The 27,320-nt window shown below is 43.6% G+C and overlaps 1 protein-coding gene across 1 annotated transcript in view; it reads left to right on the forward strand.

Moving 5' to 3' along the window:
• Positions 1–27,320, forward strand: part of PTPRG (protein tyrosine phosphatase receptor type G) — a 361,431-nt gene that overhangs the window by 239,471 nt on the left and 94,640 nt on the right. Inside the window, exons 7-9 of the mRNA XM_075287326.1 lie at positions 7,918–8,075; positions 13,769–13,961; positions 26,228–26,418. Of these exons, the coding sequence (XP_075143427.1) occupies positions 7,918–8,075; positions 13,769–13,961; positions 26,228–26,418 (542 nt within the window). The remainder of the gene's footprint in view (positions 1–7,917; positions 8,076–13,768; positions 13,962–26,227; positions 26,419–27,320) is intronic.

The raw sequence follows: 27,320 nt of genomic DNA on the forward strand, positions 1-27,320 counted from the left end.
GCAAGACCTTGTCCAAACACTTACAGTTTAGTTCAGAGTGCCATGGAGAGATTAAAGAGGTAATTCAGTGAAATTTTGGCAGGCAGTTTGGAATTCGATTGACTGTAAGAGTCCCAGAGGAGTCGACGGAACCATCCCTCAACTTTCCATAGCACAACAGAGAGTTGACAACATATCCTGTCTTCATCCAACTTTTCCGGTTTTCAGTCTAAAATAAGCTCGGCGGAGACATATTTTGCAATCTCTAAAACTGACTCTAATGTTAAAGACTCGGAGAAAATAGGACGCGGGCCTCGCGTGTGCTTATTACGTCTCATCGATCTGGTTTTTTGCACTTGTTGGAGAACGCCATATTGACCATTTGACCATTTCTTATAGAAAGGTTTAAAACACAAAAGACCAATAAATATAGATCATTTCTGTCAAAGTCTAAACACCGGTCATAACTAAAAAATTCTACGCTTGTCCTTGGAGTCCGGAGAACGTCAATTGCCTCCGATTAGAACTGTTGCCGGAAAACTGATGTGAATAATAGCGGAAACGTTCACCAGTCCACGGCTCCAATAAATTTCAATTCTGGAATACTGAACAACCTGATGTGTCAGAATTGTTACGACACTTGATCATTCGGGTGATTCTTGGGTCATAGTACACCATTAGGCTTTGTCCAGTGCTTCTATTAAAGGGAATGGGAACACAGATGTGGCCCATTCTACATGGGCATGCCTACGTTCCGCCCGGATGTGGTCAGGATGAATTTACAAAGGGGAAAACACTCACCAGTATTGGTGGAAGTCATACGCTAGGTTCACACTAGCATTTGGGCTTCTGTTCTTGGGGACCCGAAAAATGCCGCTTAAAAAGTGGTTACCTGCGGAAACCCATGGATGCTATAGACTATACAGTCAGTCCGCTGAGTTTCCACCCAGGACTTTTCTCTCTACATTTTTCAAATCCCCAAACGGAGACAGAGTGCTAAGATGGACCTAGACTTGGTGGTCACACACTCCACACACGTTTGTCAATTGGGGTCAGGTATTGGGACATCCTACAACCATTCACTTTCCTGTACCCTGATGGTTTTCCAGGACTTGTGAATTGATGATCTATCTTTAGGATCATCAGGGGTCTAACATGCGGGCCACCGGCATATCAGCTGCTTGTAAAGGGTGCATTTTTTGGGTGAGTACTGCAGCCTCTTCAATACTTACCAAGAACACCACTGTATCCCAAAATTAAAAAGATCCAGCACCTCCCGACGTCTTAAAAACTTCCAATCTTTATTTTCAATTCATTAAAATGGAAACATGGCAACCACAGTAGGGCATAATACGGCTACGCGTTTCGGGACACGTCCGGTCCCTTCCTCATGGCACCATTGTATACTTGTATAGCGGCTATAATGGTATCACAGCTCAGTCTATTAACTTGACCTTTTAATCGATGAACGCAACACTCAGGGATCTCTTCCTGCATCGTACAGCTAGGCCACGGGAGTTCCGGTATCAGAACCCATCCTAAGGTCATCGATTGAAGATCCTTTAATCCTCGTCCTGTTAATAAAAAAGTGCCTTTTTAGTGCCTCCTATAGATAGCTGCAATGCAAGTCAATACCTAAGCCTTAAAGGGGTTGTCCAGGATATTGAAATCCCTACACTAGTCTAAACGCCCTTCCCCCTCCTCCTATACTATGGATAGAGGGTAAAAACTTTGTAGCATAATCCCTTTAAAGGATTAGGGTCATGGACCACTGTTCACTCCCCTCTGTCTTTCGCAGCCATGTGATGCAGCGCTATACGTATGTAAAATCTTGCGCATGTGCAATTGGCTCTTCCACTTTGGGTTCAGGCAGAACCAACTACGCATGCCTGAGCGGACAATTTCCTTCACAGTATGCTCATGGAGTTCTCTGGAGAAAGGCAGAAGTTCCAACGAAGAGGAGGGGAGTGAACAGAACCAGCTAAGGGGTGGTGGAGAGTTATGATGCGGGGGTGCTTGGAGCACAGGATAAGAGAAGAAACTGATTTTTTCCGAAATGGTGGGGAGATGCAAAGAATGGGAGGTAGGAGTAGAATAGACTTTTGAATTAAAATTTTGTTTTTCTAATGATAGAGTCCCTTTAATAAATTCCACCATTGAACATATACATGTGTCATAGAAGTATAGAATTGTGCTCTCGATAAAACCAAATGCAAAAAGTAAACGCTGTTAATGCTATGGATGGCATCTCAGACTCGGAGAATATAGAGCAGCCGGTTTAGGCAACTTCTGATTTAATTCAATCATCGTCTTTCCCTCTCTGATCTATTTTTTCCTTAGTCATATATATTTGTGTAGTTTCCAAGGGAGCGAGTTTGGTTTCCATCACCTTGGGATGACCCGCAGTGCAGCGGAGATCAAAGCAGTGACTACAAATAGTTTAGACTAGAAGACTTAAGTTCTGCTTTTGTGTTGGGCAATTGACGGAGGAAAACGGGAAAAAAAAAAAAGAGGATCAAGATATAAGACTGGAGGGTTTGTATGTTTGGGGAACTCGCCTTTGTGTTCCTCGAATCTATTTGTGGGGAAAGTTAAAACATTCCCTGTCTTCTCCGCACTCGCTGCAGTGCATTGGGGAATGGATGGGACTCCGACAAGAGTAGATTATTAAAGTAAACAGATATTGTATTGCAAGATGTAACCTAAGAGCGTGAAGATGGCAATGAGTGAGCTGGCGGGACTACTTGACTTCACATTTTGTCTCAGTTGTAATTCACCAGACTGGAGCACAATGCGGTGATCTTACTTGAAGTGTTGTATTGGATTCTTTTGAATTTCACATAATGTGCTTTCATGTAGATAGAGTATACATTGTAATGAGAAAGGCTGCTATTGTAGAAGCCAGCCGCTGGCTATTACCAGGGACGGGTTCCTAGGGAGCAGTGATGCTGTTAGCGGCAGCGGATGGTGTTGCACATCCTTTCCTTAACCCTTATTTCTTAGGTCTTCCTCTATTGAGAGTTGAGAACTAATGATATTAACTAGAGATGAGCGAACAATAAAATGTTCGATATTCGGTATTCGTTTCGAGTAGCCCCTCAATATTCGACTACTCGAATCGAATATCGAACCCTATTATAGTCTATGAGGGGAAAAATGCTCGTTTCAGGGGTAGGCAACATTCAATCAAATTACACTTACCAAGTCCACGAGTGAGGGTCGGGCTGGATCCTCCGAGAAGTCTTCTCCGTGCAGCGTCCCCGCGGCATCTTCCGGCTCTGAATTCACTCTGCCAGGCATCGGGCCTGGGCAGAGCCGACTGCGCGTGCCCGCACTACAAGAAAATGGCCGCTTACAGTCAAAGCGGCCATTTTCTTGTAGTGCAGGCATGCGCAGTCGGCTCTGCCCAGGCCCGATGCCTGGCAGAGTGAATGAAGAGCCGGAAGACGCCACAGGGAAGCTGCACAGAGAAGACTTCTAAAGAACCAGCGTTGATAGGCCAACTGTATAGCATTCGGCCAATCAATGCTGGTTCTGCACCGAACTTTTCCATTCGAATAGCGAGTGGTACTCGATCGAGTACGAGTATTTTGAATACCGTAGTATTCGATCGAATACTACTCGCTCATCTCTATTATTAACCCTTTAGACATGTTGGGTCAAGGAAACAACAGTGATAGTCCCATAGATGTCCTGCCAGTCTTCGTGTCATTGGGGTTTGGGGGTTTGTTTTCATAGACTTGATTCATCCTTGAAGGCAATGGATCCATTAGAAAAAGGGATTCCACAACCGAAATCAGCCTTTACTTGAAATGTTTCTTAATTTCAGTGTTCTGCAACCCTTGGTTCTCAAGCTATTGCAAAACTACAAATTCCAGCATGTCTTGGTAGCCACAGATTGTTTATGGCATGCTGGGAGTTGTAGTTTTGCTACAGTGGTGGAAATACAGGTTGGAGACCATCACTAGAAGTATAACTTGGCAGATATCTCTCTCACATGTATCTGCCGATGCTTCATTAAGTGCTGAATTCCAACCTGCCTCTTAATTTATTAGGTGAAAGACGTTCTTAACCTTGTACCCGTCATTCACTGGTGTGTAGCGTAGTGCAGCGTTTCGCTCCGGACCATGTTAGTATAAATTACTACCCTCTTTATCGCACCTTTTACATTTTCACTTCTGTCTCTATTTGTGTTGCCTCTTAGAGAATGAACATAAGAGATGAAGCGAAGCTGTGAAGGGTTTGGTATTAACTCCTCTTATTGTGAACTGTCATAGCAAATTAGCATTTTTTAATTCATTAGCACATAATACCCATCTATGGATCATGCGCTGAAGCTTTGCTCCGGAATTTTACGGTATGTTTGTCAATTGGGGTCAGGTATTGGGACCGGAAGTAACTTGAAATTAGGAGATTCTACAACCATTCATGTTCCGGTACCCTGATGACTTGGGAATTGATGATCTATCTTTAGGATCATCAGGGGTCTAACGTGCGGGCCCCCGGCATATCGGCTGCATTTTTAGGGTAATTCACCTCTACTATGCATCCACGCATGCGCAGTAGAGGTGCTTCATCACTGGAGAAGACTGAATCAGTACAGGAGGAGGTGGGGATGTCTCACAAGAAGCGTGGAGGGTAAGTAGATACTATGGATCGGGGTTAGAGTAGATATGGAAGGGTGGGATAGCTAGAGAGACAGGGAGAGGGTGTATGGGAGGGAGGGAGAAAGGACGGTGGAGTAAGGTGAAAGAGTTAGGGAGGAAGTTACATAGCAGAAAGCTGAACCATGTAAACAAAAAAAGCAGGAGACACCATTGGCTCCCAGATTCACCCAGAAATCACTCAAAACATGCTAAAAGGTATATGAGTGCATTTATTAACCCATTAATAGCACTAACAAACACTGGAAAACCCATTTAAGACATGACAATTATGATCTTTGCCCAACGCATGGCATCCATCATACTCTTACACTGATACATCGTACCCATATATTGATTTATAGAGTAGTTACTTGGGCAATTAGGCTTGGGCAAAGATTCAATAAGTGTAGATCTACTATGGGAACCCCCAATAGTCGTGAGAAAGGTGGCCATGCACCCTGTCTTTCCATTCAAAGCCTATGGGAATGATGAAGATGGTAAGGAATACGAGTTGTCTGTCGTGGCAGCGCACCCCACCCATGGGGCCCCAAGCCTTTGAATCTAGACTAATGGTCACCAAATGGCACAAATTTCACACCCACTCCAAATCGAGATCTTCTACGTTGAGGTTGATCGTTCATTATGACCTCCCAAATAGTTAAACTAAAGAACAGAATTAAATGAAATGTAGACTGCTTAATACACTGTGTATTTAATATGAGAGTCATCCATTATTCATGGCCGGGATTTGAATAACTTTGAATTTAGCATTCCTGTTCTTCTATCACTTTGATGAACAATTAATTATTAAAAAATGATACTGTCGGCATATGGCGAGGACTTCTGTACGTTCTCTGTATCACTTCTAGTACATGAGCTTTGTAATTCTCCTATAGAGTACCGCAACACGGGGGGAAACATTACACAATACTTCTTAATGAGCTCCAAAACTCGCTGTCGGGGATTAGTATGTATTAAATATGTTTTACAAATGTGTTTTATTGTGCTCAAATAAGTCATTTACATTTCTAAGTTTCTGCTTTCACTGAACACAGTCTTTGAAATCCAGAACTTCTTAAGAGGTGGAACTTCTTTGACAATGGATCAGTTTATAGGTGGCCGTGCGCATTGCTAGAAAGTTAATCGTAGGTGAAATTTAACAGTGAGAAAGCAGGACTCTTACTGAGTCACCTAGGAGTCCTCTTTTTATTAAGACATTATGTATATAAACCTATAAACAGAGCTCAGCTTCTCTCCTCTATCCTATAACCCTATATATCACAGAGCTCAGCTTCTCTCCTCTATCTTATAACCCTATATATCACAGAGCTCAGCTTCTCTCCTCTATCTTATAACCCTATATCTCACAGAGCTCAGTTTCTCTCCTCTATCCTATAACCCGATATATCACAGAGCTCAGCTTCTCTCCTCTTTAATATAACCCTATATATCACACAGCTCAGCTTCTCTCCTCTATCCTATAAACCTATATATCACTGAGCTCAGCTTCTCTCCTCTATCCTATAACCCTATATATCACAGAGCTCAGCTTCTCTCCTCTATCCTATAACCCTATATATCACAGAGCTCAGCTTCTCCCCTCTATCCTATAACCCTATATATCACAGAGCTCAGCTTCTCTCCTCTATCCTATAACCCTATATATCACAGAGCTCAGCTTCTCTCCTCTATCACATTCTTCTCAAACAGGGCAGCAGAAATCACCTGACAGGTTCACATAGTGTTGCATTGCCATTGGATTCTGTTCTTACAGTAAATGTCAACTTTTCTTCCTTTAATGACTCGTGAGTTAATGTGTTATACTTTAGCTCCTTCCCTGACCAGGAGTTTACAGCCTGTCTTCTTTCTCAATTACTATTACAGTCATGTTTCCTTTTAGAGATAAAAATGGAACAGAATGTGTTATTCAGGGAAGATGTCCAAGGGGATGGAGTTGATTTCCTGCATATCCCTGAAAAAAAAAAATAAAAATATATATATATATATATATATATATATATATATATATATATATATATATATATATATATATATGTATTGTTCCTTGCTCTTGAGTAATACCATATTGTAGCAGATCCTGCGACCCATACTTACCATGGCTCAATATGGACTTTATACCTGGAGCTATTGTAATCTGGTAACCTCTCTCGTTTTACATTGATCCATGAGTTCTGGAGCCATTCTGGTTCTCATTGAAGATTACCAGCAAATAGAAGCTTACTTACAGGTACCCCATGGGGAAAAAGGATGGAAATGAGCTCGTACCAAACTAGAGACTCCTCCATAAGGAGGTCAACTCTTCTTTTTTGGATCTCCATGACTGCATTCATCTAGCAGCCTCTCTATTGGTTTTAATAATCAGAGGTGGCTGTCATTTGATGGTGTATTTGTGATCTTAAAGCAACCTTTCCCCTCTTGCTTCATCCTTTTACAGTCTTTATTAGACTTCATACCACTAATTCTGGCGGAGTTGGAATTTTTTCTCTAGTCCCCGCCCTTCCTGAGCAATCAATGCACTTAGTAGAGAGTCTAATTGGCAGATTTGATGCTGAAACTGTCATAAGGGTGGTCCATACTATCTGCTCATGCTCAGTAAAGGGCCTATTAGCATATTGTGTGCTTAAACTAAAAGCACTGATAACTCAGGAATGGTGGGGACTAGAGAAAACAGTGACTGAATCAGTGGAGCGGGGCCTATTACATATTACAAAACGTTGGGGTGACGGTGAAAGGTGACCTGTATAATGCTAGTACTCCCATTTGTGGCACTCTATTGTCTATGCCTTGTACTTGGGGTCAAATATATAGCAGTAATATTGAAGCGAGGATGGATCCAGCTGTTAAATGGAAATCATTGACGCTTAAGATAATTGGCTTGCTGTGTTGGCCCCCGATGTGTGTAAGGAAATTAGATTGTGAGCCCCAATGGGGACAGGCACCAATGTGAACGTGTTATTTCCTCGTGCATTATAATATGTTACATCCTAATTGTTCGTCGGTATAAATGACACAGCTGCATAGAAATATATGTATACGCGGGGTTAACTTTATTTTCCTATAACTGCTTTGCATACCATAGGGATATAAATAATTCAGCTGAGAGCGACTAATTTCTCTGCCTATTTGCATTTATTAAAGGTAGTGACATCTGTAGAGCGCTCGCTCACTTACGACAATGATGATATCCAATGGTAACCGGTGGAGTAAGCGAAGCAAGATAATGATGTTAATTGGGAAACACAATGTCTCACGTCTGTCTCTTTTCTTGCAGAGAAAGAAACCTTTTTGGATCCATTCATCTTGAGAGATTTACTGCCGGCATCGCTAGGTAGCTTTTACCGATATACCGGATCCCTCACCACACCGCCATGTAGTCAGATTGTGGAGTGGGTCGTATTTAGCAGGCCCGTTCCCATCTCCTATCAGCAGGTGAGTCTCTATTGCGCTCCTGAGTTATGACCGATGGTGGGGTCTTAGCTTAAAAGGGTTTTCCAGGCTTATTAATTGATGACCTGTCCTTAGGATTGGTCATCAATGGAAAATTAATGGGTGTCCAACACCCAAGACCCATGCCGATCAGCTGTTTAAAGAGGCTGTGATGTTTATGTGAGTGTGGCGGCCACTATCAGACCATATGAGCAATAAATGACTTCACATGGCCTATGAACCCGGGAGAGATACGGCAGCTGATACCCAAGAGTCCCGAATGTCAGACCCCACTGATCTCCAAGCTATTCTCTCTACTTTTCTCCTCTACATGCAATGGGAACTCAAGTAGGAGTCTAAAAAGTTTTTGATCCTTAATATAAGAATAGAGTATTAAAGGGATTCTACCATTAAAGCAACTTTTTTTCTAATTACCACGTCGGAATAGCCTTAAGAAAGGCTATTCATCTCCTACCTTTAGATGTGGTCTCCATCGCGCCGTTCCTTAGAAATACCAGTACTTACCAGTATGCTAATGAGGTCTCGGCAGCAATGAGGGCGTCCTTCTTCTTCATCTGCCTCCTCCCCTTGTCTGTCGTCTTCTTTCTTCATCATGTCTGACGCCTGCGCAGTCGGCTCTGACAGCAAGACTCTGTTAGAGCCGACTGCGCATGCCGGCCGGCGGCCATATTTCCAAGGCTGCAATTGCGCGCATGCGCAGTACGCTCTTTACATCTTCGCCGAACAGAGTGTACTGCGCATGCTCAGTAAGGTCCGTACAGCCCTCCGACGCTTGGATGAGTTCACTTGCGTGTCGGAGGGCTGTACGGATCTTACTGAGTATGCGCAGTACACTCTGTTTGGTGAAGACATGAGGAGCGTACTGCGCATGCGCGCAATTGCAGCCTTGGAAATATGGCCGCCGGCCGGCATGCGCAGTCGGCTCTAACAGAGTCTCGCTGTCAGAGCCGACTGCGCAGGCGTCAGACATGATGAAGAAAGAAGACGACAGACAAGGGGAGGAGGCAGATGAAGAAGAAGGACGCCCTCATTGCTGCCGAGACCTCATTAGCATACTGGTAAGTACTGGTATTTCTAAGGAACGGCGCAACGGAGACCACATCTAAAGGTAGGAGACGAATAGCCTTTCTTAAGGCTATTCCGACGTGGTAATTAGAAAAAAAGTAGAATCCCTTTAACCCCTTCCCGACATGCGCCGTAATAGTACGGCGCGTGTCGGGTCTGTAACTATGGCGACCACCCGGGAGCCGGGCGGCCGTCATAGCCGCCGGGTGTCTACTGCTTCAAGCAGTAGACAACCGGCTCTAATGCCTCCGATCGGTCCCCGGACCGATCGGAGGCATTAACCCCTCCGGCGCTGCTGTCAAAGGCGCCGGAGGCGCCATTTTCCCGGCGGCGCATGGGCGCCGCCATTTTGGCAGGGATCGCCGGCTCCTGGAGCATGATCCAGGGCCGACCCCCCGTTGCCATGACAGCCGGGAGCCTTGTTAAAGGCTGGTGTATACAGCCTGCAAAAGAGATGATGCTTTTTTGCAATGCATTGCAATGCATTAGCATTGTAATGCATTGCATTAGTGATCAGACCCCCTGGGGTTCAACACCCCTAGGGGGTCTAATAAATGCAAAAAAAAAAAAAAAAAAAAAAAAAGTGAAAAAAAATATAAAAAAATATAAAAAGTATTAAAAGTTCAAATCACCCCCCTTTCCCTAGAACAGATATAAAAGTAGTTAAAAACTGTGAAACATATACATGTTAGGTATCCCCGCGTCCGAAATCGCCCGCTCTACAACTCTATACAAATATTTTTCCTGTTCAGTAAACGCCGTAGCAGGAAAAATAGTCAAAAGTGCCAAACAGCCGTTTTTTCACTGTTTTAATTCTGATAAAAATTTGAATAAAAAGTGATCAAAGCAATAACATTTCCCGAAAATGGTAGAACTAAAAAGTACACCCGGCCCCGCAAAAAAAGACGCCCTATGCATCCCCGTACACCTATGTATAAAAAAGTTACGGCCGTCGGAATATGGCGACTTTTAGAAAAAAAAATTTAACACCGTTTTGGAATTTTTTTTAGGGGTCAAAATGTAAATAAAACCATATAAATTTGGTATCCCTGGAACCGTACCGAAACACAGAATATAGAGGACATGTCATTTTGGTTGCACAGTGAACGCCGTAAAACCAAAGCCCGTAAGAAAGTCGCAGAAATGCATTTTTTCTTCAAATCCACCCCATTCTGAATTTTTTTCCTGCTTCCCAGTACATTATATAGAATAATTAATGGTGGCATCATGAAGAAAAAATTGTCCCGCAAAAATTAAGACCTCATATGACTCTGGGAGCGGAGAAATAAAAAAGTTATGGGGTTTAGAAGGAGGGGAGTCAAAAACGAAAAACGAAAATCAAAAAATGCCATCGGCGGGAAGGGGTTAATGATGTTTTCCTATTTAGTACATGCCATGTGGCGGTATACTATTTTGACAATGTAAAGGATGGATATAATATATATGTTATACATTGTACATCCCTCCTCTTACCCCTAGTACCAATAGTTCTAGGTAAAGGGGCGAGGCTTAGACTACATTTTTTATGGCCTCGTATAAACATCTCCATATTGCTATCATGGTCAGTAACTTATGGTAAAGCTATAGGCGGCCATAACCATAGGACGTAGGTCAATAGACGAACCACCATCTATTGAGCAACCATATGGCAGACATTAACCATACACATCTTGGTATTGGCGGTCACTATCGTTCATCCTGGCCATACATGTTCAGTAGCATCAGGCAATGTCCGCTCTTTCCCAGGAGTAATGTTTTGTAAGAACGACAGGTCTTTAATATTGACAATTATAACGTTACTGATCGATTTGTAGTTCAGTTTCACCTGAATAATGTTCTTTATGGTTAAAATCATCCATTGACATCTTAAGGGGCTATCAGAGGCTAAATTTGACCTATTCTGGGGCCAGGTTGTGTCAGTACTGCACTTCCGTTCCAATTTATGCTGACGTGATCAGAATCTGTACCCAGCACCCAAGTCAATCGGTCTCCCTTCTCCCCTGATACCTGTGTTATGGTTTTACTACTAGAATACTCTAGTCTTCACACCCCTAGTGGACATTGGAGAGGAGGTCGTTCGACCTGTGTGTTGGTTGTGATCACATGACCGTGATTCGGAACCAGTCCGGAACTTGGCCAGGAAACTGGTAGAATTTAGACCCGTTAGCCCCTTTCCTGTCATTCCATTTGTCCATTTTGACCCTTTGCAACATACTGGCTATGCAAACTAGCGCTCATCTAGGAAGCCTAGCGCCACCTATTAGATAGCTACCCCATAAGTCAATGTCTGACCAGAGTATCCTCCATACGGATGAGACTCTTATCTGCAGACAGTTGATTGCTATTGTTCTCCGGGATCAGAGCTAATTTGCATACGCTTTTCCCAGGGTGCATTGCTTGGCTAATAAGAAACCGTAAGCATGGAGAAAACAAAGGTGTGAAAGGCTGGTGCTTTTTGGCAGATTTTTCTGGCCATCCCTTCTCCAGTTTCCTTGGTCTATGTGTATATGTACTTTGCTCTCCTCCATTTCTCCGCGTACTGCTCCCGTACCTGATGGCGATCTTTCAGCTCATCTGCCTAGTGGCAGCATGGATTTTCTGGTTTTCAGATAGTGTCCACATCACCTGTATACATCCAGCCAGTTTTTAATACAGCATGTTCTTACATGATTGTACAGCTCCATCTGTTTGTTTGGCTCGCTGCTGTATCAGGAGAGGATGAGAGTCAGAACGCAAATCATGCGAGCACAAAAAGGTGCAAAGAACGACACGGCAGATCTTTTTCTCTATAGATAAAGTGAATTTGCCAGATGTTCCTGCTGCATTATTGATGGCGGAGCAGAAAGGATTGGCCGGTGGGTGTGATGGGGACTTTTATGGGCACAAGTTTAAGGTAGTTTTATTACAGATCAAAACAATAAAAATATTAAATATTTACTTGCTTAAGAAAACCCAAGCGCTCGTAACAATGAACGATGACGGTCCTTGGCGAGCTCTGTTATGCTCACCTATGTTCCTGGTTTACTATGCTGGATACATTTATATACATGTGCTTACTTACCACCCATCAGTCCAGATTTTTGTGGAGGTTTGCTCATTTGCATTGAATCATCATGTCTGTACAATTTTCTGAATCCCCATGTAGATTGAGGAAATCAATAGATTGGAGCCAACTCATTGAGGTTTATGGGAGAGTTTCCTAGACATGTTCTATGAAGGGAGTAGATAAGATGTGATTTAATCTGCTGTCAATAGTGGATGCAATGATGGGATATTATATAGAGAGGTGTTAACTAGAGATGAGCGAACACTAAAATGTCCGAGGTTCGAAATCCGATTCGAACAGCTGCACGCTGTTCGACTGTTCGAACGGATTTCGAACCCCATTATAGTCTATGGGGGGAAATGCTCGTTTCAGGGGTACGCAAAATTCGATAAAATTATACTTACCAAGTCCACGAGTGACGGTCGGGCTGGATTCTCCTTGAAGTCTTCTCCCGGCGCAGCGTCCCCGCGGCGTCTTCCGGCTGGAATTCACTCTGCCTAGGCATTGGGGCCTAGGCAGAGCCGACTGCGCATGCGTGGTCAGCTCTGCCCGGCCCGACGCCTGAGCAGAGCCGACTGCGCATGCAAGGGAATGCCCGCGCATGCGCAGTCGGCTCTGCCTTGGCCGGGTGCCTAGGCAGAGTGCATTCCAGCCGGAAGACGCCGCGGGGACGCTGTACGGAGAAGACTTCTAAAGGTAAGAGAAGAACCAGCATTGATTGGCAGAATGTATAGCATTCTGCCAATCAACGCTGGTTCTGCATCGAACCTTAAACTTCGAACAGCTAGTAGTGTTCGATCGAGTACGAGTATCTCGAATACCGTAGTATTCGATTAAACACCTACTCGATCGAGTACTACTCGCTCATCTCTAGTGTTAACTTCTATTGTAATCCCGTCTGTCTTATTAGTGACATAATTCGGTAGGCTTTATGCATGACATCTTAGGGTTACCATTCAAATTCCAAAGCTGTTGGCCAAACAAAAACTCCTTCCAAGTATAGTTTGGCCAATTATGTATTTGTCTCCAGTTGGGAGTGAGGCGACTAAGCCATTTCTCCACTGGTGGTGGCTTATCTCTCATGAGAACAAAGAATTGGGCATTGATGTTGAATATGTTTCCAAGATGACCTCTGAGAGTCATCATGTCACCCATACACATCATAGGTATAACTTGAACCTCCTGGGTAGAAGTTACCATGTGCTGTCTATTATATTGGTGTCTTCTGTTGTAGATAGTCCTTTGGTCCACCTGTAGGATTTGCCACTTTGCACACCAGATATACACACATTCTGTTACTTCTGCCATCTGTTCCTTACCATAAGTATATGGCCACCTCTTGGTATATTATATTTCTTAGTATTTTCTGATTGAACCTATGAACTTGTCTCGTTCTCCAGTCAATCTGGAATTCCTTCCAGTGGGTGGATATGTTTTTTTCGATGTAGCTCTTGGAAGCAGAAAATACATACTATCCCATCATCCGTGTCACGGCGAGCTTCTATAAATAAAGCTGTTGGTACATGGACAGTCTTTAACTCTTCTATGTAATTTGTGGTTTCAGCTGGAAGCGTTCTATTCCATATTTACCACGGAGCAGCAGGACCATGTCAAGTCCGTGGATTATTTGAGGAACAACTTCAGACCAAAACAGCCCCTAAATGATAGGGTCGTGTATAAGTCTGCTGTGAAAGACGCTTGGAGCCAAGACATGTCTGACGACTTGGACAATCTTTTTGGCACCGAGGCTTCGAAAGGTAAGGCATTTCATCTGTTATAGACTTGGAGTAAGTTCTTTCTCAGCTAGAATTGAGCTCTGAAAGACAGGTGTTTAATTAAAATGCAGTTCCGAGTCTTCTGACGACAGCAGGTATACAGTTTCTATTTCAGTCAACGTGATCCCACCGAGCCAAGGAGTTGAATAAATAAACATCCCCCAGAGGATTCTTGATGAAATGTGCAAATTGCTGTTCAGTTACCCAATTTTAGTCCTGGGGGGTTGATGTACCCAATGGAAATTCAAGCACGTTCTTGCCATATTTTTGGGAGGGTCTTACATGATACTTCTATGTACATGGTCTGTCTATGAAGCCTCATGAATATGGAAAATCACTTTCTAGATGATCAAAAATTTTAACCCACAACTTTTCCTGCATTGATGATATACCGTACATCGTATGTGGCGTGTGATTGCTGCAGCCAATCGTTGGGCCAATGGGGAGCAGGTCATTACTAGTCTTTCTTTGTTTTTGCCCCCTTTTAAAGGGATCCTATCATTCAAACTCATTTTTTTAAGAAAGGCTATTCTTCTCCTACCTTTCGATATCTTCTCCGCGCTGCCGTTCACTTGAAATCCCGGTTTTTGTCAGTATGCAATTGAGTTCTCTCACATCCACTGGGGGCGTACCCAATGCTGCGAGAGAACTCTCTTCAGCGCCACCTCCATCTTCTTCAGCAATGGCCTCTTCACGTATTTTCTTCCGGCGCGCAGGGGGTCGAAATTCAACGCATGCGCAAGTTGGCTCTGCCTGTGGGTCTCGGGCAGAGTCGACTTTACATGCAGGCAGCCATTGAACTACAGGAGCGTAGTGTGCATGCTCGCATAAGCGGCCACAAAAAATGGCCACCCGCATGTGAAGTCGGCTCTGCCTGAGGCCCGCTGGCAGAAATGACTTGCGCATGCGTTGAATTTTGACTCCCTGCGTGCTGGAAGAAGATGCGTGAAGAGGCTGTTGCTGAAGAAAATGGAGGCAACGCTGAAGAGAGTTCTCTCGCAGCATTGGGGACGCCCCCAGTGCTGTTTGAGCTCTGGAGCCCGCCCCCAGTGCTGTTTGAGCTCTGGAGCCCGCCCCCAGTGCTGTTTGAGCTCTGGGGCCCGCCCCCAGTGCTGCGAGAGAACACCTTTTCATACTGACAAAAACCAGGATTCCTACGGAACGGCGGCGCAGAGAAGACATTTAAAGGTAGGAGAAGACTCACCTTTCTTAAGGCTATTCTGACATGTTAGTGAGGAAAAAAATGAGTTTCATAGGATCCCTTTAACTCTGTCCCTCCCTATAGCCTGTCCATTCAGATCTTTCCCCTTCACTGCTGGGGTAAACATCCTACTCACGTCCATGGCATCTGTTACATTTGCATCGTATTGTTCTGTTTTATTGCATTGTACAGTTTCCCTCGTTCCCGTTTTTCTTTAGCTTTACGTCATTTTTCTTTCTATATTGAAGCTCCCAATGTCCCCTTAAACCTTGGTTCATGCCAGGTACCATATTCCTAATGGGCAGCAGATGTGCCCACATATGAATAGCTTGGTATGTACATAGGTTTTGCCTCTGTTTTTCTTCCAGAATTTGCGGAATGTTTTTAATTTGAGATGAAACGTCCTCCGAATGGCACACTCGAGTTGCATTTCTCTGCTCATTGCATTTGGTCTGTGTTTCCCAAGTCCTGGCCAATTCCATTACAAATACATTTGTGCATATGAAAGGGAGATAAAAGCACTTTTGTGCAGTGTCCCAGAATCCTTCAGGTGTTCACAGGCCAAAGTAGTCAGAAGTGAACCAACAATTCTGTCGTTATGACATTGTTTGGCATCTTGCGCGCGGTGGCTTTTGCATCATGAACCGAGAGAGAGGAGCTAATTTGGTCCGGTTACCTAAATCGTTTCTATCACGTTGTGCCAATAGCTGTAATTATTACAAGCACAAGCACATTGATTCTTCCTGCCTGGTCATGGGAATTAAAGAAAAATACGAGCAGTTTGTGATAGGGAATTGTCTTCTTAATGAACCTCAAACAGATGACCTTAATCTCTATACGTTACGTGGGTAATTGGCTGTGATGGTCCCCATACCTGTAAACTGGACACTCGGGATTGTAAGTCCTATTTGTAGATAATATATGTTAGTTATATACTGGGGTCCTGGTTTTGGATCCCAGTAGAGGCGACCTCTGTATGATGGTCATCGTAATCCCACTGGCGGTTCCTTTCTATACCCTAAAAACTTACGGAGGTTAAATGGCTACCTATAAAATTTGCTCTAACACAATGGTCTACTCTATGATCTTCTGCACCCAATTGGTTACGGAACATAAATTAGTAGTAGTATATATATGTGTGTGTAGGTTTATGCAAATTTTGCTTTCATGGAAAGGAATCTAGTAATTTTGAGAACAGGCAAGAATAGGGCTTGTGGTGTCCTCCCCTACTCATTTCGAGCTCCATGCCTTCGAGATCTTCCCACCAAGTGTTGGCAGCTTCATGCTATGTAGTGTAGTCATCCCAGGAAACCACCAGACGTTCTTTATTTTTCAGAACCAAGAGTTGACATGACTTCTTTGTAGTTTTCAAGCGAAGATGCAACATGCAAGATAGGAAAACACATGAGCGGATGTCCATCCATAGGCACACTTCTAGCTCTACTCACCAATGAAGTCTCAAAGGACCGTGTTATAGCAGTTGCTTCTCTAACCAAACCAAACTTTGAACACAAACTCCCAAAAAGAAGCCAAGGCTACACCCCTATACTACACACCTTTGTCCTTGCATAACCCAGCAACGTGCCACAGCCAAGGAGATTCCTCTCAGTCTCCTACCATGGTACAACCAATGTTCTGCCTACACAGGTCACCTGTAAGAAAACGCTACGAACTAAAACGCCACCAACCATTCCACCACACCAGGCAAATGGCGGCAAAATACAAGAAGCAGATAAAACTCAGTTGCTGGTAGTAACATGGCAACCAATTTTGAGCCGTACCAATCATGGCTCCTAATATTAACAATGACAGGCATAAGCTAAGGCTCCTGGGCCCCAAAGCAAAATCTGTTCCAGACGTTCAGGTACCCCAACTGTGTATGGTTTATAGTATTGCTCTCGTCATATTGGGAAGAGACCTCTTATGAGCCCCTTAAAGCTCCTGGGCCTGGGTAGAACCTCTCTCTGCACCCACTCAAGTCCTGTAATTTCAGCTTGACCTAATATTCACAGGTGATATTTAGATTTAGTATATTTTTCTTTAAGAAAACTTTAACATCTTGAAGAATTTAGATATTGTCAATCACTATGCCCAACTACCGTCTCTCATTTCTCGTCTAGCAGTTGATGGAGTAGTGTGGAGCCCTGGCCTGGTGCACATGGTTCTGATGGAGCCTGGAGGCCACCAATTTGTTCAGGTGCAGTTTGTGCTCTATTACAAGACTGGGCAGTCATTGACCTTTCCTATGAGATCTCCTCCGAGCCAAACACGTAAACTCCACCTGAAGCGGAGAGAAAGCCCAGAGACCTTGGCAAATTGAGCATTTACTGTACCTATGACCTTTTACCTTCACAAAATCTGTCTTCAGAGCTTAATGCCACACTCAATTTAACCTCCTATTTGCTGGAGGCTTTGCAGGTGAAGTGATTCATTTTATTCCAGCATTTCTATATGGTGTAAGACCTTTATCTGCTCTGTGTACGGCAGTATTCACATCACATGTTTGGCCTCCTCTTAACATATACTTCAATTGCCTGGCCGTGATGGATGCCGCAGTGGTGTCTGTCACCTGTAGGATGGAATTGTTGAGCAGTTTATTGCTTAGTCTGTTTCTTACTGAATACCATTGTACGGAAAAGGATAGTCTACAATATTATTCCATCCACTGTTATCCTGATGACGAAGGGTATGATGTGAACTGGGTCTTAGACGTCAGTGTTGTTTGCGCCAACATAACACTTATTGGCATAGTAGGAGGTCACTTAGTATTCAGTTTTTGGCTTTGATAGGTCATCAACATTAAAAATGCAGTTGAGGTCGGAAAACCCCTGTAGGCCAAGGCCCCACGTAGCGAGCCAAAGCAAAATGATGACTGTGATGCCAGTCCGTATGATGAGACCGGCACCGATCACAGAAAGTCTGCTTCCATTATACCAATAGGGAAACCATTGGCGTTCCTGTAGATAGAATTGACGTGGTGCAATTTCCAAAACTGTGACGACTTTGGAAACCACATTGTGTCCACTATGCATATTTTTCGCTAGAATCACATCCACGCTTCAGTGACAGTAAAACAACAACTTTTTTTGTCGTGGCATTTACGCCACGTGGGTCCCCGGCCTTCCACAGTATTGAGTTAATGTGCATGATCCAAACTACCCCCCATCCACCAGCACCGCACCTCTCATGAGGCGACCTGAAGCGACCGCTTCAGGCGGCGCTATGCCACGGCTCCGTGGGAGGGCGGCATTTTTGCTGACCTAAGCCAGTCCAGGACAGGTCACCGTCTCGGCAACCCGGCACGGGAAACGAGCGGTGGATTTGGGCGGCCCTGTGGACGCAGCGCTGCTCCAGCGGCTGCCCCTCACGCTTAGCAAAGAGCAGGTCCTCTCCCTACCTGCTCTCCGCCTGCTAACGACGCTTGCTCGGCCCCGCCCCCTCCTCCGGGGGGGGGGGGGGTGCTTTCTGATGTCCGCCTCAGGCAGCACAAACCCTAGGTTCACCCCTGCCATCCACCAACACTATTCTTATCACAACGAGTATTCTAGGATTTGTGGTGACTTCTGAGGCCGATCGCAGCCACTGTAGCCAATGTAACGTCCCCGGGTTTGAGTCTAAAGCGTTGTGATTGCCAATCAATAAATGGGACATTTCAGCCGGCACCTAGGATGTTAATGTTTCCCCTATTTAGTGCACCAGGTTAATCCAACATAATAGTCAATTTAGCCGCCTTGGTCCTTTCGAAGTCATTTACACTAGACATGAGGGGTTTTTTTCGACATGTTTTCCAGCGAAGGCAGTGTTCCAGCTATTGATCTGAAGTCAAAGGTACAGCGCTATTCAAGAAAGGCAATTTAGTTCACGTTCACTATTTCACCCAGCCTGACATCATAAATGAAACCATATCTCATCGTAAAGTTCTTGCCGCCGTGCCATCAATCACCTCTTCAAAAGGTTGCGTTCTGTGTCTCTCACCGAGAGCGGTGACATAACGCTTTACGCGCTGTCCCTTTGGGTGTCTGCGTCAAGTTCATTTTGGATAGCTGATCCCATGCTTCAGTTTCTACAATTTCCCCGAGCAAAATATATCAGAGGCCCCGGTTACTTGTAGAAACCGCATAAATACCAGACGTGGTTCACAGAGAGGGCACAGAAAGCACAAGATCTGGGAACAGAGATTTGGGAAATTGAGAGAGAAATGCTCATTTAACCCATCGGAGTTCTCCGCCATAGATTGATCTTATATCAATCACAGGATTTACTGTGAAAGGGATACCAGACCGAACGCCATGTCTTACGGAAGTGCACTGTATGGTATCCGTCATGTATGTGTATATAGATGTCTTTGGAGGTTCTCCGAACTGGGGTTAGAAAGAAAGTGGTGATCTTGGTGGTGGACATGTTGGGCTTATGGTTCTCCACCCGTCTCCCCTATACCTGTGCACGCATGGCCTGGCTAAGAATACATGAAGAATGTGTTTTCTTGGAGAGTGAAGATCGAGCCTTTGCCAGACACTTCTGTTAGTAGCTTATCACCCTAGAGAACAAATGGATTGGACATATTGATATCCATGATGCCTAACCATTCTTCCTCCAAATCTCTGCCATTGACGAAGAGTTGGGACACTCAAAAACATTGGATGGTTGACTTGTAACTGGAAGGTTCCGTCAATTTTTATCTAATGCATATGGGTACCTTTAGGCCGGGGCCTCGTGGGACAGAAATGCAGCGATTCGCCCACCGTGGAAAAACGGTGTTGATTTACAGTACAGGCAAAGTGGATGGCATTCTAGCAAATCCCGTGCCCGGAAAAAAAAAAAACGTGGTGCGGACATGCCTTCCAAAACCGGCGCGGTATTGGAAATCGCAGCATGCCAATTATACCTACGGAAACCGCAATGCATTGTTGCTACGTCCCGCAGGGCCTTAGCCTTAAAGGGATTCTCCCAGTGGTGGTTTGACATTTAGGATCCCCACCAATCAGCTGATACAAGGAGCCAAGGGCACCAGAACTATACAATGGATAGAGCTGGAAACTGACTCCGCCATCTTGAATTAAATTTTTCTTAATTTTTTTATTTGCCTTTTAGATTTTCCTAATAAAAATGAATACTTCAAAATGTCCTGCTTAAAGGGGTTGTTTAGACTTAAGCTATAGTCAACACAGCAAAAAAAATTTGCCTCAAGAGATTAAATATAAGAGGGATCAGTCAAAATTGTCAAAAATATTTACCTTTTTCACGTTGTTTTGGGTTGTCTGAATAAAGCTTTAGGAAATCGTGGCTGCTTTCTTGCAAAAAACGTGGCGGAAGGTTGTACAATACTGCACTTCAGGGCTATTTGCTGGTCTTCCATACCAGTTATAACCCTCGACAGTCCAGTAGAAGGAAGCCATGTTTTTTTTCTTCTAATCCTGGATAACCACTTCCACATTTTAAGTACATGGAGTTTGTATAGGATTCCCTCCCGGAGCCACCTAAGAAGAGGACGTCATGTAGGAGAATGTTTTACTACTGTTTGTGTTGTACATTGCAACATAAGGCGGTTAGTAATAGTGTCACATTGCCATGGATTAATAGCGTAAATCCTAGCATAAAATTAGGTAGTTAAACTAATCCCTTTAAATAACAGGCAATCTTCGGTGATTTGGATGGCGGGACGGGAGCCATCTCCTTTTTCTTATTAGGTGGTTTTAGTAACTGCTGTTCGTAGAGATTAGAGATGAGCGAACAGTAAAATGTCCGAGGTTCGATATTCGTTTCGAGTAGCCCCTCAATATTCGACTACTCGAATCGAATATCGAACCCTATTATAGTCTATGGGGGGGGGGGAATGCTCGTTTCAGGGGTAGGCAACATTCGATCAAATTATACTTACCAAGTCCACGAGTGAGGGTCGGGCTGGATCCTCCGAGAAGTCTTCTCCTTGCAGCGTCCCCGTGGCATCTTCCGACTCTGAATTCACTCTGCCAGGCATCGGGGCTGGGCAGAGCCGACTGCACATGCCCGCACTACAAGCGAGTACTACTCGCTCATCTCTAGTAGAGATACATTTCTATAGGCCTACACCATTGACCCTGTATTGGACTGCTCAGTGTCATGAGGTTTGGCCTAGACAAGTAATTACCCCTCATTCTTTTTTAGTTTTATGACTTCCTTTCAGTTTTGTCTGCAGCTAAAGTTGCTAAACTCTTTGGAAATGAATGGGGCTAAGGTTGTGCGAGATTTTCTGGCTGTCATTCGTGTCCCCAATTGATAGGTCCCATTCACATGTTGGAAATGACCCAAACTTTGTTCTGGACTTAACCCCAAAATCGGTATCAGGTCTGAGGCCGGTATGCAGTCATTGCATGTCAATGGAGATTCTGCAACCTTGTCCATGTGCAACGGGAAAAAATGGATTGACCTTTGACACCATTAAAAAAAAAATAATAAAAATAGTGGCAAGAATGAGTTTATGGAATGAGGTTTATCATATTATAAATCTGCTACACACCCAAAAAACATGGTATGTGAGTAGTTTTAGGGGGCAGTATTTCAGCATCTGTTCCTTAAAGGAGTTTTCCGGGGGGAAAAAAATATTTTTTTTAAAAAAGCTCTGTTAGTGCTATGAATGGGTTAATAAGTGCACCCAAATACCTTTTAACAACGTTTTGAGTGATTTCTGGGAGCTCCTGGTGTCTTCTGCATTTGTTTACATGGGTAGCTTCTTGCTGTCTTACCGTATAACTACCATGATGCATTGCAGTTCACTCAGATTCCCCCTCTCACATGACCACCCCAGGCATATAGGGGAGTATATTAGAAATTAGGCGGGAGGAGGTGGTTTAACTTATGGGTAACATTTTAATTTATCCCAGACACAAATTGGCATATGTAATATGGTGCAGCCCACAGAGTATTTGGATCAACCTTGAAGATTGAATGATCAGAGCTTGGTTCTGTAGAAAGTCTGACTTTTGCAGCCATTTTTGGATCGTTTTAAACCATCCCTAACTTGTGCCGTTTGTTTTGTCTAGTCCACGCCATTCCTGAGCAATCACTATACTTAGTTTTGTTTCCTGTTGTGGTATTAAGGTTCTATACTGTCAAGTGGGAGATCTCTGGGGGAAGGTAGGTAAGAGGATCATGATTCTGATCTCTTGATTGTGTCAGAGTTCACAGAACCATCCCCTTGCCTGCTCCTGCCTTAGACTGCCCAATTGATAGTACAGAACCTAATTGCAATGTCAGGCACCAAAACTAACTGCACTGATTGCTCAATAATGGTGGGGGCTAGAGAAAAAATTCCAAATGTGCCAGAATTGGTCAAGCAGTGCCTATAAAGATCTAGACTTGTTACCGGTGGCGAAAGTTCCTCTTTAACACTCTAATAAAGTTGTATAGCGCGCTACTGATTATATTGATCTCCATTTCAGGTTTTCTCATGCAGTACAACATTACATTAGACATCAGTATGCATGTTTGCCGTGCGGCGTGACCCAAGCTAGTAAACCAAGGACTTGTTTTTCTAGTGTCTCCACATTTTGTCTATGCAAGCCATGTATGAACTCGGCACGCTCTTTATCAAACGCTTGCTTAGTATGCTAAAACTTGCAAATGCTCAGAACCGACATGTCAGAGTATGTGATTACCAAGCCATTGAGGCTGGCACGGCTGCTCTAAACACGGCCTGTTATCCACGTGTCGAGAGACTGTCACCGTCGCGTTGGTTAAGCGTAATATATCTTGATTCAGTGCAGGGAAGAGCGAGCCGAATCGTTTTATTCATTAGATAAATAATAGTGTACATTATGCTCATATATTATGAATCCGCCGCAGGCTTCCATAATGACCCGGAATGTCAATATATTTTAATAATGTATGGTCGTCGACTTGATTTGATCAGTTTTATTTGTTCTGTCGAATTCCAAATATGATTAGGTGGATGACCTCAAGGAAATGGCAAGTACTCAGCAGCCGCACGTCTTACCGAATCCCGTGTAGCTTCCCCTCTAAGACGTTCTCTACCGATAGGCTGAAACCTCGAGAGAGAGAGCGAGCGCAAGGCAGGGAAAATATTCATCATAAACACTGAATTTCCCATGGCGAAGAGCCTGAGACTGGACGGCATAGCAATGTCTTCATTTATTCAATCATTCATGGCTGCCACTGCCTTTTATACCAGAGTTAAAGGCAATGTATCCCGATATTGGTGGGTTGTATTTTTCCGTGTTCCCATGTTTGTAAGAGTTGGGTGTAGGATTATATTATTTCTAGAGGATAAGGCGATTTTAAGGGATTTTATTTTTTGCATACACGAAATCTAAAGGTTGTGTATGAAACAATAGACACAACATGTACAAGGTAACCTATCATGTCTGGGTTTGTACAGATTGTTACTGCATTCATGATTGTATCCAACCTATCAAGGGAAAAGATTGTCATCTTGGAGATGATTGGGACTATAATGTTATAAAATGTTGCAATTTTTTTAATTACATAGATTTGCAAAAATGTTTCTTTTAATTGCCTACAAATTTAAAGGGATCCTATCATTGGATACAATTTTTTTCTGACTAACCGGTAGGAATAGCCTTAAGAAAGGCTAATCTTCTCCTACCTTTAAATGTCTTCTCCGCGCCGCCGCGTGGTAGAAATCTGTATGCAAATGAGTTTTCTCACAGCACTGGGGGCGTCCCCAATGCTGCGAGAGAACTCTCCAGCTCCGCCTCCATCCTCTTCTGGAACGGCCTCTCCCTGTGTCTTCTTCTGTCCTGGGTTCTAGGCATGCGCAGTCGGCTCCTGCCATCACTCTTTGCACATGCCCACGGCCACCAGAAAATCGCCGCTTACTGTGCCAGCTTACCTATGGCAGAGCCAACTGGGCATGCCTAGAAGATTGAAACCCAGGACGGAAAAAGAAATAAGACGCAGGGAGAGGGCGTTCCAGAAGAAGATGGAGCTGGAGATTTCTCTCGTAGCATTGGGGATGCCCCCAGTGCTGTTTGAGCACTGGGGACCACCCCCTGTGCTGCGAGAGAACTTATTTGCATGCTGAAGAAAACCCAGATATCTACCGAACGGCGGCGCGGAGAAGATATCTAAAGGTAAGAGAAGAATAGCCTTTATTAGGGCTATTCCTAAATGTTAGTCAGAAAAAAGGGAATCCAATGATAGGATCCCTTTTAAATAAAGTTATATTCATAGGGAAAATCTTCTTGATCACCCCCCTTCCCCCAAGCACATGTAATTTGGTCCAACATTCGAAGCCCATTCTCCTTCCTCCTCCAGGTTGACACTAGGCCAGACAGATGGGAGGTAGTTGTAGAAATGAACATGTAGAACACAAACCTTCTACAATATTCCGAGCTAGTCGCAAAGATAAATATAAAATGTACTTAATTCAATCCATGTTGGACTCTTATTATTTATTGGTGACCATACATTGTTTGAGGCAGCGGCATGGAAGCATGGGGACAGATTGCGAGCCGTGAAGATTGGTTTGACTCATGTTTGCAGGAGCTGATCATTTGTGAAATTGATGGTTTTAATGCATAAGCCTGAATCTCATTTCAAAGTGTCAGAGACTACCAGAGCATATAAAAGGGTTTGCCAGGGGGAAGGAGAAGGCCCCAAAGTCTGATTCATTCATTTTTGTGGTCAGGATTAGATTGAGATGTAGTTCTTTGCCATTTGTCACCGTGTCGTTTGGAATTGATGTATTCGAGTAATAAAATTTGAAGACAAGATGATCGTTTGAGGAACGAGCAAATGACGGCAAACTGAACTTCAGAGGATTTCTACAAGCCGTCAAAGATGTCATATGTCTGAACATGACTTTTAATAAAGTGCATACCTGAAGCTCAAATATACCCTTCTTACTTGGATTTTTTTATTTTTTTTCATATATAAAGTACTATACTATATTAAAACTATGTTAGTAGCTTCAGGACATATCCTTATCATAGTCAATATCTTTCGTCTTCACAATGATGACTGTCATCCATGACTGTAGGTGACAAGAGTAATAGAAATACTTTACTCTTACGGTCTATGTCATATTTCATGAAGAGCTCGGAAAACCATCTACTTACCAAAATGATGAAAGAAGGTCTGGACACGGTGAAAATACAAGTCCAGATCTAATTGGGTCATAGGACCACCCAAGTCTCAATGGGGCAACCTATTAAATGCAGTTGTCCTAGAGTGACTGATCATCTACACTGGAGAATTCAGTTTAGGCAGGAGAGTAATTGTAACCTATCTGGTGCCCCTACACCTACGGTAGATGTTCCTCCTGAATCCCCTATACATATGCACGCTTAGTTCTGCAGAGGTTGCACGCGTTTTGGATGGGAGAAGGAATTTTGCCACTCTTAGTCATCCTTGTCATGGCCTGAGAACCAAAGGATCAGGCATTGGGTCGCTCTTCTTTTCCCCAGCTTCATCTGTGGTGTCAGGAACCCCATAATATAAGATAGTAGGCTATTTCATAAAAAATCAGAAGGTCCAGACAACTTTTGCTCTTGTGTATGGAGTCCTTTTTTCATAGCCCTTAGTTGTTGTCATCTTCAGTAGCTTCCTGAGGCTACTTCTGCACCAACTTTAGGGTCACACCACCAAATGGGTTACTTAAGTATCGACATATGTAGAGTTTTTAGGGTCTACAAAGATCTACAAGACACTATTGGAGATTTTCTTAAATTTTCATCTACTTTCTCCTTCGCCTCATATAGCAATATGGCTTCTTTGGAGACTTCATGAGACCTTTGTGTGATCATCTTGTCTATATCAAATGTTACTTGTATGTTAAATTGAAAATTTGTGTCCCATAAATTTTTGTTCCGCCTTCTATCTTTCCATACTTATTTTCACCCTTAGGCTTCTGCCCATAGATTTGCTATTTGGTATACACGGACATGGAGGACTAGTAAAGACAATTTGACTGTATAAATGCTCCTGTCTCTGTATGGAAGTAACCGGCTCGGATTGATCTATAGCTCGGTGTATATTTGACATTCTGTTAATTAAATTACAGAGAGTAACCGTGTATTTTGTCTTTCAGTCTGCAGCTCCCCACCGGTCAGCATGACAGTGCAACCAGTAAACAAGACTGCTTTAGTTGTTTCTTGGAAGAAGCCAACCTTTGTTTACCACCCTCCGATCATGAACTACATGGTATCCTACAGCTGGACCAAAAATGATGAAGAGAAGGAGAAAACCTACATTAAAGACAATGACAGTGAAAAAGAACTGGTAATGTTATCCTGTGCAGTAACATTGTTGGGTTGTTGGGCACTCATTATATAGGTCATCCAGTGGGCACAATGCTTTACCAAGGTTATGAACAAATCTGAAACCATTCCTGAGAAAAGTGACTTTTTGATTTTGACATTCCTTTTGTTATAAAGTTCCCCCACTGGTATCCTGTGCTGCCCCCCCCCCCCCCCCCCCCAGTGATCAGCTATGATCTGTTTAGGAACTTCTAAGCACGTACTTGATTTTTCCCACAGCGCCCCCAGAGGGCAAATAAAGTATTATGCAACCAACACCATGAAACTCAATGAGGTCACCATATAATGTCCCATCTAGTGACCTCCTGAGAGCTTAGTTAAAGGGTTTTTCCAAGCTAAATATATTGATGACCTATCCTAAAGATAGGGCACTAATATCAGATCTGTGAGGGTATGAAACCCTTTACCCATATTGATGACCTATTCTTTGCAGCTGATGCACAGAGAATGGAGCAGGAAGCAGACAGCACTGTTCTCTATATAGTGGCAGAATAGAGTCACTGCAGCTTAGGTCATTTTAAAGTGAATGGGAGCTGAGCTGCAGTTCCAGGTCTGGCCACTACACGGAGCACAGCACTGTCTGCTTCCTATTCCATCCTCTATGTGTCTACTGCTGTGAAGAGTAGACTGGTTTAGTTGTCAAATGTCAGACTTCCATCCATTTGGCATTTACTTATTAGGACATATTTGCTAGGGTACAGGGAAGATTTCCTTACATAATTTGTTAGTCTTCTTGTAAATTCTCTCGGTTTCAAAATGACTTTACCAATGTAGAGAATGATCGTATCCACAATGACTAAGTGAATGCAGAAGTGGCCTAGCATGGGCAGCTCTGGAGTACTTGTTGGTCCAATAATCCTGAGG

Source organism: Leptodactylus fuscus, chromosome 9, assembly GCF_031893055.1.
Source record: "Leptodactylus fuscus isolate aLepFus1 chromosome 9, aLepFus1.hap2, whole genome shotgun sequence".
Classification (NCBI taxonomy): domain Eukaryota; kingdom Metazoa; phylum Chordata; class Amphibia; order Anura; family Leptodactylidae; genus Leptodactylus; species Leptodactylus fuscus.